This window comes from Kryptolebias marmoratus, linkage group LG1 (genome assembly GCF_001649575.2).
Source record: "Kryptolebias marmoratus isolate JLee-2015 linkage group LG1, ASM164957v2, whole genome shotgun sequence".
Taxonomy (NCBI): Eukaryota; Metazoa; Chordata; class Actinopteri; order Cyprinodontiformes; family Rivulidae; genus Kryptolebias; species Kryptolebias marmoratus.
Genome location: NC_051430.1, coordinates 32,605,325 through 32,617,931, shown reverse-complemented (window position 1 = coordinate 32,617,931; position 12,607 = coordinate 32,605,325). Strand labels below are relative to the sequence as shown.

The window sequence follows — 12,607 nt, the reverse complement described above, 5'->3', positions numbered from 1 at the left end:
TTCCTCTGGGTCTCCTCCCGGTGGGACGTCACCAGGGAGGCGTCCTCACCAGATGCCCGAGCCACCTCAGCTGGCTCCTCTCGACGTGGAGGAGCAGCGGCTCTACTCTGAGTCCCTCCCGGATGACCGAGCTTCTCACCCGATCTCTAAGGGAGAGCCCAGACACCCTGCGGAGGAAACTCATTTCAGCCGCTTGTATTCGCGATCTCGTTCTTTCGGTCACTACCCAAAGCTCGTGACCATAGATGAGGGTAGGAACGTAGATCGACCGGTAAATCGAGAGCTTCGCCTTTTGGCTCAGCTCTCTCTTCACCACGACAGACCGGTACAGCGCCTGCTTCACTGCAGACGCTGCACCAATCTGCCTGTCGATCTCCCGCTCCATTTTTCCCTCATTCATGAACAAGACCCCGAGATACTTAAACTCCTCCACTTGGGGCAGAACATCTTCCCCGACCCGGAGAAGGCACTCTACCCAGGAACGGATGGATGGATGGATGGATGGATGGATGGATGTTTTATCCTTTCATAATTTTTAGTAAAAACCTCTCAGGTCAATCAGATTTAATGTGACTTTTTTCACAAGCTTTGTGAAAACTGCAGAATGAAATGTTTATGTCACTAGCAAGCAAACAAGAGCTTAGGATCTAAAAAACTGAGCTTGTTAAAGTACTTTTTACCGAATTATATCCTGGCAGCTACCTTCAGTGAAGTTTTGAAAGTAGCAGTCAGTCGAACATAAGATTGTCTTTTATATGAAACATTTATTTCCAAAATTCCGATTTATTTTTTTCTTCTTCTGTTTTTGTTATAATCAACATAAAAAAAAATAATGTATAAAGATTAGAAGTTCCATCCTGTTGGTTTCCATGTTGTTGACCAACAGCCTTCCAGAGCTGTGGAAACACAGAGCACACAGCCACTGTCTGTTCCATTGATAAAAACTCAGAATGCTGATTCTGCTGAACCGCTGCCAGTGCGTTAATGTCTGGTCTGTAGCTGCTAACAGGCTCGGACCCCAACAGTCTGCCCAGGTTGACCCTAAAACATCCCAACCCTTGCTGCCTGGTCCAGTTGCTCTTGGCTTGTGGGTGCATGGTGCTACTAAGCCTCTGTGTTGGCGGGCCAAAGCCCTGTGATAACACTGTAGACAATAGAGTGGCAGTGGTGGTGAAACAGGAGACATGGGAAATTCACTTTAGACTGTAATGCTAATAACACAGCGATTTAGTACACAATCCGAATTTCTGTGTAAAGACATCTTTTGAGATGCGCAACAGAAGGGTACCTCTAACAGGCAGGTACAAACACAACAGACATTGATGTTTGTACCTAACATTCATGTCTAGCTGCCAGCTCCTGATACGGAAACTGATGGAAAACAGATGTACTTTTTTTTTAAACTGAAATTAAAAATTTCCTTTTTTAGTAGAATATTTACTCTGTCTTGGTTCAGGAAGATCTGAAGTTTCGCTCAGTAATACTGTCAAACTGGGGAACCTATTATAATCTACTGAGTATGCTCCCATAACTACTATTTCTATTTGTAATAAATATCATTAACTGCGTCGAATTGAGTCCGAGGGAGAGATCCCTCTGAGTGGCTGTTTAATAATGAGAAGGAAAATGGTGGTGATGACAGAAAGAAAACAAATTATCTCCCTAAAACATGCAACACCTTTTACAAGACTGTGGAGTGAAGACAGTAAAGTCTGACTCATAGGTAGGCATCAGGAAAAACCAGCTCTGTATGACATTTACAAAACACACAAAGCAAACGGGGATCTGTGTATGTCATTCACTTAGGCTTCAACCCCACAGGAATGATGTTTTGTAGACATGTTTTTATGTTCGTTTTTTCTCCCTTTTTAAATGATTTCTGCCTTTCGTCCACCAAAAAAACATTTTAGGAACCCCTAAATGGTATTTTTTGAAACTTGGTTTTGGAGTGAGAAAACTCCTAAACACCACCGTTGTATTCTTGTGCGAAAAGCCTAAAAACAACCTTCTAATATTGACAATGTCATAGTCCCAGCTCGCCAAACTACAACCCCAATATTGACAGGTTACATGCTTGTAATTGTGTTGCAGATTCTAGTTGCTGAACTACAACAAAACCTTCGGATACTGTTTTACTTCAACGAACAGACAAAGCTGATGAACAATAAAATTGTCCTAAATAGAGGAGAACAAAAGCCCTTTTTATTACACTAAATAATTCAAGGCCAAAAAGGATTTTATCAGTCTATTGAACTGTCAACAAATGTTGCAGAAAAAGATAAACAATAAACAGAAAGTATGCATTTAAAAACAGTTTTAAAAGACAGACACTTGTGTATAAAGAGTTTATCCTGAACCCTTGAAATATTACGAGGAAAACTCTTCCCTCCAACCATCTCTTGGTGAATAGTAGGTCCACGTCGTTGGACTGACACAGGTTCCAGTTAATAGTGATGTATTGTAATACAAAGGAAAAGTTCCACTTCATCATCAGTCCACAAAAAAGGATTTGGTTCTTGCTCTTGTACTCACCATCCTCGTCTTTTTCTTCTTGTGTTTACAGTTTAGGGCAGGGGTGTCCAATCCTGGTCCTGGAGGGCCACTATCCTGCATGTTTTCCTTGTTTCCCTGCTCTAACACACCTGATTCAGAGGTTAAATCACCTCTTCTTGTTCTGCAGAAGCCTGTTAATCACCCATTGATTCAAATCAGGTGTGTTGGAGCAGAGAAACAAGTAAAACCTGCAGGATGGTGGCTCTGAGGACCAGGATTGGACACCCCTGGTTTAGAGTGTCTGCTTCACGTCTTCTCTCGTTACGGTGCCATATACTTTACATGCCTGGCACAGTTACTACAGCATTTGGGTCATTTCCATGTGAAATAAAACTTTTCTAGAAATGGTATATTATTTAAGAGGAAAAAGATCATTTTGGAAAGACAGTATATGTGACTGAGTAAGAACCACATGCACAACTATTCTAGCTGAACAAAGCCTGAAGAAAGACTGATAAAATGGAATGAGAAATAAAGAAACAGCAACTGGACTACTGTTTTTGTTTGTTGGATATGTTTCTCCTAACACCATAACAGACAGAACATAGTTTACCCTTGGGGCTATAACACCCACACAAGCTGAGAGTGGTGGTGTGTACAGTTCACTACAGCGACAAGTGTTCAGAACTTTATACAGAGGAAACTTAACAACCACCTAAGAAGTGTAAGACACCGTTCAGAAGAACAAACTCTTCAGGTTGTCCACCTACATCTCAAGAATGACTACGAGGACAGTGATGTGTTTTTTGGACAAAGAAGACAGATGGGAGAGAAGTAGCGTAAGAACCCAATAAAAACAAAAATACCATACCTACCTTCTATCCACACCATTTGATCTATGTTCCATAAGTGAATACAACTGTCCACTGCAGAGAAGAAGGGAGTCTATGTTTCTTATGAAATAAAAGTGCTATAAGATAAGCAACTTCAAGATTGAGATCCTGGTCCTCAACCAATAAAAGGTGGATTGATAACACTGGGTTGGGATTGAGCTACTGACACAAATGGAGGAGTTCAAGTAACTTGAGGTCTTGTCCATGAGTGGGGGTAAAACAGAACGGGAGATTGAGAGGTGGATTAAGATGCTGTCTGAAGTGAGAGGTGCACCAAGAAACAAAAGAGATATGGGTTATGACTGAAAAAAAAACAAGCAGCTGAAATGAGCTCCCTCCACAAGATTTCTGGACACCCTAGATGAGAATTTTGGCTATATAGGAAGAGCTCAGAAGCCCACCAGGAAGAGACCTCAGGGTAGACTCAATATTCTCTGAACAGATTATCCCTCACAATTGGCCTGGGAATGCCTTCAGATAAACTGGAGGAGGTATCCGGTCCTGGATAAATGTCTCAATGTTCAACCGATCCTGTTTATTGACGCTTGAACTGGTCTAAGCTTGAACTAGGAATTGAAAAATGAAGATCTATATGAATTGCATCAGGGCACACTTACTGACTGTAACTCTTAAACACATGGTTAATATTCTGTAGAAGATACTGCAGAAACCAGTAGAACCTCCAGAGAAGACTACTCAAGATCTTTTTGCATTGTGTTGTGTTCATTCTGAGTTCGGTACACATGCCACTTGTCCTGATCATGCCCCTATGCATTGTCCCACTAGATCAATAATGCATAATTTCCATACACTTATTTCCATTTAGGATGCCTCAGTCAAAGGACTGCATTGAACCAGGCTGTGGGGAATTAGAGACTGTTTGCAGTCATAATCTGCCAATGTTCAGTGTGTTGCTTCTTGCAATCTGACTGGAACATGGATTGTCCCTTCTGGATATGAGAAGCAAGCCAAAAGCTGCTGGTGTAGATTCTCAGTCATCGAGGATATGGTAACATGGTAAATCCAAAAAAGGTTAAAAAACAAAAACAACTGGACTTCTATTCCGTAGCTGAAGATGTTTCGCTTCTCATGCGAGAAGCTTTCTCAGTTGAACCTTTTTCAACATTTTTTGGATCAAGCCAAAAGTTGCAATTCAGACCAACTTTCCCAGTTACATGAGGACCACGACCTGCAGATGTGGCCTGTCTGTCTGGACTACCAGCACTCCTGTCATAACCTTTTAAATGTGCACTTTGAGCTGGCCACATTGCGTGTAAGGTTGGGCCCCTGGGATCGTGCAGAAGAAAGAGACAGAGTATGAGTGCACCAAGCTGGAGGAATTTGCTGTGGCATGAATGCCACAAAGATCCTCTCACAAGACAAAAGAACATGGTGTATATCAGCTCTTTGCTGACATATTTTACTTTTCACATTTGACTCTAGAATGATTTGGTCTACAGAGGAGTTCATGATGAATTTAATGGTTGTAAGGTGCTCAGGTCCTGTGGCTGCAAAACAAGCCCTCCACAATCGTATTTAACAGTTATAAAGTGTTTGTGCTGATATAATCTGTGTATTATGGGTAAACATCTTTACTTTAGTCTTGTCTGTCCATAAGACCTTGTTCCAGAAGTCTTGTGGTTCTTTCAAATGAAACTTTATAAACATAACTTGTGATGCCAGCCATCTTTAAGGCGAAGAGACTTTTTTTCTGATGTCATAGCTTTTGTTGTTGATTGTTATTCTTTATTCGTTGTTCAATCTGACCTCATGGTGAACTTGGCAGGACATTCACCTCTAGAAAGAATGCCAACTGAATATTTTCATTTTATTTGAGAATCTTTTCCAGACTGATGCCATCTTTTCTCCTTAACATTATGCTAACACACATGGTATGTTTTTGTACCATGGTTGTATGTGCCCATCTTTTTGTTTTAGTTGTTGTTGCTTCATTGATCCTGGGAAGCTTTGTAGCTTAATCTGCCCCCAATCCAGCCAGACAAGCAGAACAATACAGCAGCATTATGTCACAGACAGACTGACAGAATCGATACATGTGTATCTGTTCTGTGCATTATTATATTATCACTCAGGTAAAATCACTCTGTGTCTTTAGTTAGCTTCCTGGTCTTTTTTGTCCCTGTCATGCCCTGTTCCACCCTCCTCTCCATGGAGCATGGTTTGTTTTGGCAGCCCTGAGTGTCTGCTGTGTATGGGGGACATTGGGACGCTCCAGGGTCTGGCCGTAATAATCTTGCTGACAAGGCCCAATCCACCATGAGATAATGCCATTCCAGAGGGATCGTAGCTAAAGCCCCTCTTTCTAGCTATCAGGTATATAAAGAGTAGTGAGCTGTAGAGCAAGGGGACGAAGCACTGTGGAAACATCCTACTTTTATGCTTTAACGCTCATTCATTTCTCCAGTTTTTGCATTATTGCGTTTTACTGACCTGCTGGACTTTGAGCTGAGCAGATATATATCTGCACAACTGAGCCAAACCAAAACAAACTAGATCAAATCGTCTCTGGTCACTATGGATATTGCCATACAGCACCCCTGGTTCAGACGTACCCTGGGCTCTAGCCATCCTGCCCGACTCTTTGACCAGTTTTTTGGAGAGGGAATCTTTGACTACGACTTTTTTCCTTACACCTCTTCTACCATCAGCCCATATTATAGACACTCACTGTTTCGCAACTTTTTGGATTCCTCCAACTCTGGTGTCTCTGAGGTAAGATGAACATGTGGATAGTAAACTCTTATCTAATTCAAATATATTTATTAATTTGATTTTATGTTTCTCAGTCTTGACATTAAAACCTAACTTCTTCTGTGCGCCACACAAGAAGAAAAATATAAGTGATAGTGTTATGATGCAGTAGATTATCTTTATTCTTGCTTCTCGTTCAGGTGAGGTCTGACAGGGACAAGTTTACAGTCTACCTGGATGTCAAGCACTTCTCCCCTGATGAACTCAACGTGAAGGTGACTGATGACTACGTGGAGATCCAGGGCAAGCATGGCGAGAGACAGGTAATGTTCTTTTTCTCTTTCTTGGACTCGCATCACTAAGCTCTAAGGATTCCACTTGTAGATTTTCTGTGATGAATAGACACACGTTGTTTCTGGATAATAAGCCATCTAGTAGTCTACAAATTTTAACAGTACATAAAAACTATATATTTGTTTTTCAATTGTTTTTAGTCATCATGGGAAGATCTTGGGTTGATTCAGAAGACCGTTCTGTTTTTCAGGACGATCATGGTTACATCTCTCGGGAGTTTCATCGCCGTTATCGTCTCCCCTCCAACGTGGACCAATCAGCTATCACCTGCACCCTGTCAACTGATGGTCTGCTGACCCTGACCGGGCCAAAGGTCAACGGGGGGAGCGACTCTGGCCGCAGTGAGCGCAGCATCCCTATTACCCGTGATGACAAGCCCAACGCTGCTTCGTCCTCTTAGAGGATAATGGGTTCCATTCCCAAACATCAGAAATGGTCTGGGATGGGCCACCAAAAAATTCTTTCTTTTCCCAAAAACAAACTTGATTCCTCCTCACTTCTATTTCTGTAGTTCTTTCTTAGTTAACTCATTTAGAAATTGTAGTATCATTGTTTTTAGTCTAACAAATCGCAGCCTATAAGTAAGGGGTGACACAAGGTTTTATCTAAGGACAAGACAGTCACATGATGAGACTTTTATCTACTCACTGTTATGATGAAAAGCAAGCCCTATGAGAGTTTAGCTGGATAACCCTGAAGGTGTCTCTCATGTCTTGTTCCAGATGTTCCATCAGTAAACTTCTCTGAGACCCTGGTTTAAGCCCTATTCTTCTTCTTTTTACATATATCCTGTAATGTAGTGTAGGCCTTGTTCAGTGGGTATCTGCTCACTACTGAGAAGTTCTTACTAAGAAACATAATAAAGCTGTACAATAACAAAATACAAACTGTCTCTGGATTCATTTTTAAACAGATTTCTGTTCAGTGTGGCATTAGTACTAGTTTCTGTTACAGTGATAATCCAGTTAATTTAGAAGTGATGTTCTGTCATATAGTCATCATTAGTTAGTATGTTGTTTCTGTGTTGTAAAGCACTTTGAATCGCCTTGTTGCTGGAAAGTGCCGTATAAATAAATTTCACTTCACTTCACTTCACTATTACATTATAAAATTATGAACACTATGACTGTGGTATAGATGCAATTGGTGTTATGACTGAGTGGGGCAAACCCAATATGCAGACTCATGTTCAAGTACAAATAAAACTACTTTATTAAGAAGAAGAAAAAGGAAATAAAAAGGCTGACATGGCAACAAAAAACTTACAAAGGTGGTGGGGTAAATGAGGAGCAAAGGAGACGGATTTTAAACAACTGAGGGTGAGTGGAAAAAGAGTTATAGCTGGGAACATGACGAGAAACAGGTGAAGTGGGCGTGGCAGGCAGACCGAAGAATTACTGAGCAGAGGACAGGTGAATGGTGACACAGGAAAACACAGAAAGCCGAACTACACAAGAACCTAAACAAAACACAGGAAAAACCATAAATAAAACAATTACCTAAACAAAACAGCAACGAACCCAATACAAAGTACATTCGAAAATACTTAAATCCATGACAACTAATTAGATGTGTTTGTTTACCCGCTTGTATTTGTTCAGAGTCAAGGGGAGCTGACCATGGTCAACCAATACTACAATTTCTATGATTTTCAGATTCAATTTTCAATTTTTTTACATTTTTTTTAATTAAACAGTGAACAGTTTTATCAAAAAACACTGGCTGTAAAGTCAGTCAGAGAAAAAAGGCTCTTATTTTTTTAATCACATATAAACTTTAAAAAGATGTTTAACTAACTTTTGATTAATTTACAATATAAGCATAAACACAAACATGAAGACATGTCAACAGACGGTTTGACACAAGATGCAGAATCTGTATCACTGGTCCTGTAAAACAAACAAGCTGTTAAACTGACATCGTGAGTTGTTAAATGGATGTTACAAACTGCGAAAAAGGCTCTTTATATTTTGAATTTGGTACCTGCTGGAGGGCTTGCAGGTCCTCCAGTGTCTGCTGAGCTGTTGCTCTTAGGTTGGGCTGAACGCTGGAAGTGTGCCGGCTGACACAAGCTCGGAGGTCTGGATTCAACAGAGAGGACCCCAGAAGGCGCAGAACATCCTCCTCCAGCAACACCGATTGCAGGAGACGAAGACAGTGGAGGCACACCTCCCAGTCTACATCTAACACAAAAACAAGGCTTTTATTAACAAAACACTTCATTATTTCACTTGACAGAATCACGCACACAGCTATACAGAGGTGTTACTACACAGTATAGTCCAACGCCTTTTATTATGTTGTCTGATTGTCCTGGCCCTATTAAATATTAAAGTTAGATGTGGAAGGTTCTGTTGACTTGACGGAAATGTGACTTTGGAAGGAGTTTATCAAAAGAAGTGAGGCGCCTCACCATCCAACAGGGTCCAGATGAGAGGCACGAGTCCATTGTTCTCACTAATGTACTTCAGTCCTTTAACACTGATGCTCACATTATAAAGAGCCATCAGCGACAACCTGCAGCAGAACACCAACATTTTTAATACAATACTGTAGGATACTACAGGGTTACTCCTCTGCTTCATTCATTCACAAACAACTATTCAACAATGCATATTTTAGGATTTTAGTCCATTTCTCCTGTCACTGGACAAAAGCTAAAAAAATATATCGACAAATAGCAGTCATCCTCCAACAAGGCAGTTAGAGATTCGATTCTACCAGTATTCCATTTGTTGAAGTGTCCCTTGGCAGGACACTGAACCTCTTATTACCGCCAATCTGTGCCCTATTAGTGTATGAATGTGATCTAAAGCCCAAATTAGACTGTGTAGAATGATTTCTTCAGATTAGCTTTGTAGTGATGTAGTAGAGAGCTGTATGAATGTGTGTGTGGATTGGTAAATGAGGGCACAGATTGTGTTGTAAAGTGCTTTGTGTGGCCTGGTTGGCCAGAACAGTGATATAAGTACAACCCATGTACCATTTTCATGTTATAAAGATGTAGCTAACTTGTGTAAACTTGGACTGAGTGAGATGGGAAGGTCTTAGCGCCATCATTTCTGTTTTGCCACAGTGTCACATACACTTTCAGTCTGGGGAAGACCCCAGGCTTCATCAGCTCCAGAAGTTTCATCAGAGTGTCCAATAAGATGTGTCCTGAGCTGGACAGGAAATCCCGCCCACATGTCACTGCCGCAATGTCTGATTAGTGGAAAACAAAGAAAATAGCAGCAGAAGTAAGGCGATATCCTGGTAAAGACTACAACAATGGTTTAAAGATACTATTGGAAGATATTGACACAGTTGTTTGCACTTACAAGAAGATGTCATGTATCCAATAATAGATTTAGCAGAAGTCATTAAGACACAAGGAAAATGCAAACCAGTTGAAACACTCACTGGTGATAGTCCCAACCAGAGCCAACACAAATTGATGTTCAGTGGAGTTTGGGTCTTCAGTCTGAGTTTTCATCTCATCATCCAGAGACTTGACAAAGCTCTCCAGAGTCTGGGTGGCAACGATTAGGAAGGACTGCAGCTTACCCTGCATCAACACACACAGTATGATGACTCTGTGACTCTCTATGACCTGCACGACCTATCAGATCATGGCGAGCGAGGAAGGGCTCCTTCGGTACGAAGGCAATCATGATGCTGCTATTCAAGAGTATAGCAGCATCGTTACTTTGTCATGATCCTCCAATAACCTCTAATCTGTGTTCTTAATTTCAAAACCCTGTAACGACCATCCACTGAACTGGAGAAACACTAGCAAGTCCAGCCTCAGCACAATCTATGCTAACAAGATGAAAATTTGTTCCACAATTTTGCATGGAGATAATTGGGCATCCTAAACTTAGCTGAGGAGTCCGATGTTTTGCCATTAATTGTTGGGATTATTGGAACCAGCACTTCAAAGAACGTGGCATTAAGTTTTCTATGAGTATCATTGCTGTTGTATTCCCTGGATTGTGTGGGTGTTCTGCTTTGTGCCTCTCCTCTACAGGGTGGCAGATGGAGCCTCCAGATGATCTATCTCTTAGATCCTGGTTCAAGTCTTTATTAGATTTGTTCCTGTTTCATATTGTCAGATTTTGTTCACCTGCTGCAGCGATATCTTTAGGCCTGAAACTTGATCTTTTTTACTCCACAATCCTTCGTTTTGTAGAACTCTCTGTATAACCTGTTGTCAAGGTTAGGTCCAGGGACTGAAACTGAAGGGAAAAGTAGCAACAAAACCTTAGAAAGACCTTCAGGCAGTCAGTTCTCTAGACTGCTTGAAGGTCTTTCTAAGTTTGTGGTGTTTTATGCAGGGACACTTTCTGACGATTAAACCTTCTGACTGAAGCTTTGCTGTCCCAAACATCACAGATTACACCAAACAGATGAACACTTTACTTTGGGTGTAATGGTGCTGGAGAGGACCTACATCAGCTAACCACACTGTGACTGTTTCCTCCCTGGAGGAGCAGCTCCACAGCAGGCTGCAGGCAGCAGATCCCAGGGAGGAACAGAAGTCTGCCTGCTCCTGCAGTTCTGATCCACTCTGCCACAGCTGGTTCCGCAGCAGCAGCTTCTCCTACACCAACACAGTGATGGACAGGAAGCAGTTCAGATGTAATGGAAGGGGTGGTAGCAGATCATACATGTTTCCCTCTCACCTGACAGAAGGTAGATGGGTGAATATTAGATCACTTCTACATCAATAAACCCTAGACTTTGGGTGCTGTTTCCTTTTTTTCCTTCATACTTCTGCAGTTTTAGCCACTCAACATAAGCTTTCTGCTGAGAATTTAATTGACTTTCAAGTCAACATTCACACTACTTTTTCTTTATTGTGCTATTTTAGCCATTCATATATCAAAACATTTGGCTCATTCAGGAAATAGGTGCTATGTCTTTTGGTTTTTGTAACTTTAAACAAAAATATCTAACTTTGATTATAATTTTTTTTCCTCATGGAAAACAAGAAATCTCTCCAATTCCTTCAAAAACGGTGTTCTCTGGAATCTGCTCCAGCATGCTTAACTTTTAGCTACCATTCTGCTACTTTTATCTCACCAGATGGTAAACGCAGAGGCGGTATGATGTGACAGAAGGAAAAAGGCGACCCAGAGCACTTTCACTTTCACGCCGTTCCTTCATATTTTCTTGGGTTTTTAGAACATGAAGAACAGTTATTTATAACCAACATTTACAAGTAACAGCCGATTCTAAAGTGTGCTCAAATGTTCAACTAATTAATGCCAACTGGATGTACCGCTGTACAGTAATTTGTTTGAACCAATCACAGTACAGCTGCATCATGTAAAGTAAAGCAGGTAATCTAAATGAAGAGCTACTTGCCACAGTTCCTCTAAAATGGACAAAAGTTTTCAGATTTCTTGGTCAATTTTCAGACCAACTTGTTTGACCAATTTATCTTCAGAAATTTTGACTTTTTTCGTTTTAGAAACTTGAATAAATGTTTTCTTTTTTTCCATACTTATCTAACCCTGAAGACCAATCAAGTGGTTTCTATGGTTGTGTGCAGGAACATGACCATTTGAAAGGGTTTGGTTTCTCCTCCTGTCTCACCTCTCTCTCTTTCTGACATTCACTCTTTGCTGCATCCAGTCTGGACTGAAGATGCAGACACTCCTGCTGCAGCTGCAGCTGATCCTGAATGAGGCGCTCCTTCTCTACACACAAACCTACATGAACAGGTCAAAGGTTACAGAACTCAAATCTCGTCACATTAGTGATTATGATAGTAGGTGAAAATGATGTGTTTTCAGCAAATCTCTCAAAGTTGTGTCATCTGCATACAGGATGTGTTGCTATATTTATTCTTATACACTAAAATTGTTTTTAGCCATTTATATTATTGGAAAAAAATAGTTTGTTGTTGCTTTGGCAATGTTTAGGCTTTCCGTTGCTCTGAAAGGTAAAACCTCACTCTCAGATCTCTGAAAAACTGAAACAGGAATACAGGTAGTGCTGGGCGATATGGAAAAAATCCTATATCACGATATGGATAATTTTATATCACAACAACAATATATATCACGATATACCCCAATTACGTACGTTGTCAGTTATTCTCTGAAAAATATGACAAAATAATCTCATTTCTTACTTTTTTCAAGCTTTATTTCGAAGTGACATTTAAC

General features: G+C 40.8%; 2 protein-coding genes across 2 annotated transcripts in view; one reads left to right on the top strand and one right to left on the bottom strand.

The window, feature by feature from the left end:
* Positions 1-5,725: 5,725 nt before the first annotated feature.
* Positions 5,726-7,333, top strand: cryaa (crystallin, alpha A). The gene is made up of 3 exons (XM_017426284.3): positions 5,726-6,119; positions 6,299-6,421; positions 6,643-7,333. The coding sequence occupies exons 1-3, from the start codon at positions 5,922-5,924 to the stop codon at positions 6,850-6,852; spliced, it is 531 nt and encodes a 176-aa protein (XP_017281773.1). The 5' UTR covers positions 5,726-5,921; the 3' UTR covers positions 6,853-7,333.
* A 179-nt stretch (positions 7,334-7,512) lies between these two features.
* LOC108241857 (heat shock transcription factor 2 binding protein) overlaps positions 7,513-12,607 on the bottom strand; it is a 10,331-nt gene continuing 5,236 nt past the window's right edge. The window contains exons 4-10 of the mRNA XM_025008057.2: positions 12,033-12,148; positions 10,885-11,034; positions 9,855-9,999; positions 9,539-9,656; positions 8,866-8,969; positions 8,436-8,635; positions 7,513-8,341 (exon numbers count right to left, since the gene is read on the bottom strand). Of these exons, the coding sequence (XP_024863825.1) occupies positions 8,333-8,341; positions 8,436-8,635; positions 8,866-8,969; positions 9,539-9,656; positions 9,855-9,999; positions 10,885-11,034; positions 12,033-12,148 (842 nt within the window). The 3' untranslated portion in view covers positions 7,513-8,332. The remainder of the gene's footprint in view (positions 8,342-8,435; positions 8,636-8,865; positions 8,970-9,538; positions 9,657-9,854; positions 10,000-10,884; positions 11,035-12,032; positions 12,149-12,607) is intronic.

Excerpts from the sequence above, each read along its gene's own strand:
- cryaa (XM_017426284.3), top strand. The coding sequence starts at position 5,922 with ATGGATATTGCCATACAGCACCCCTGGTTCAGACGTACCCTGGGCTCT. Across the intron at positions 6,120-6,298 it reads CCAACTCTGGTGTCTCTGAG|GTGAGGTCTGACAGGGACAA; the intron begins GTAAGATGAACA and ends CTTCTCGTTCAG. Across the intron at positions 6,422-6,642 it reads GCAAGCATGGCGAGAGACAG|GACGATCATGGTTACATCTC; the intron begins GTAATGTTCTTT and ends TCTGTTTTTCAG.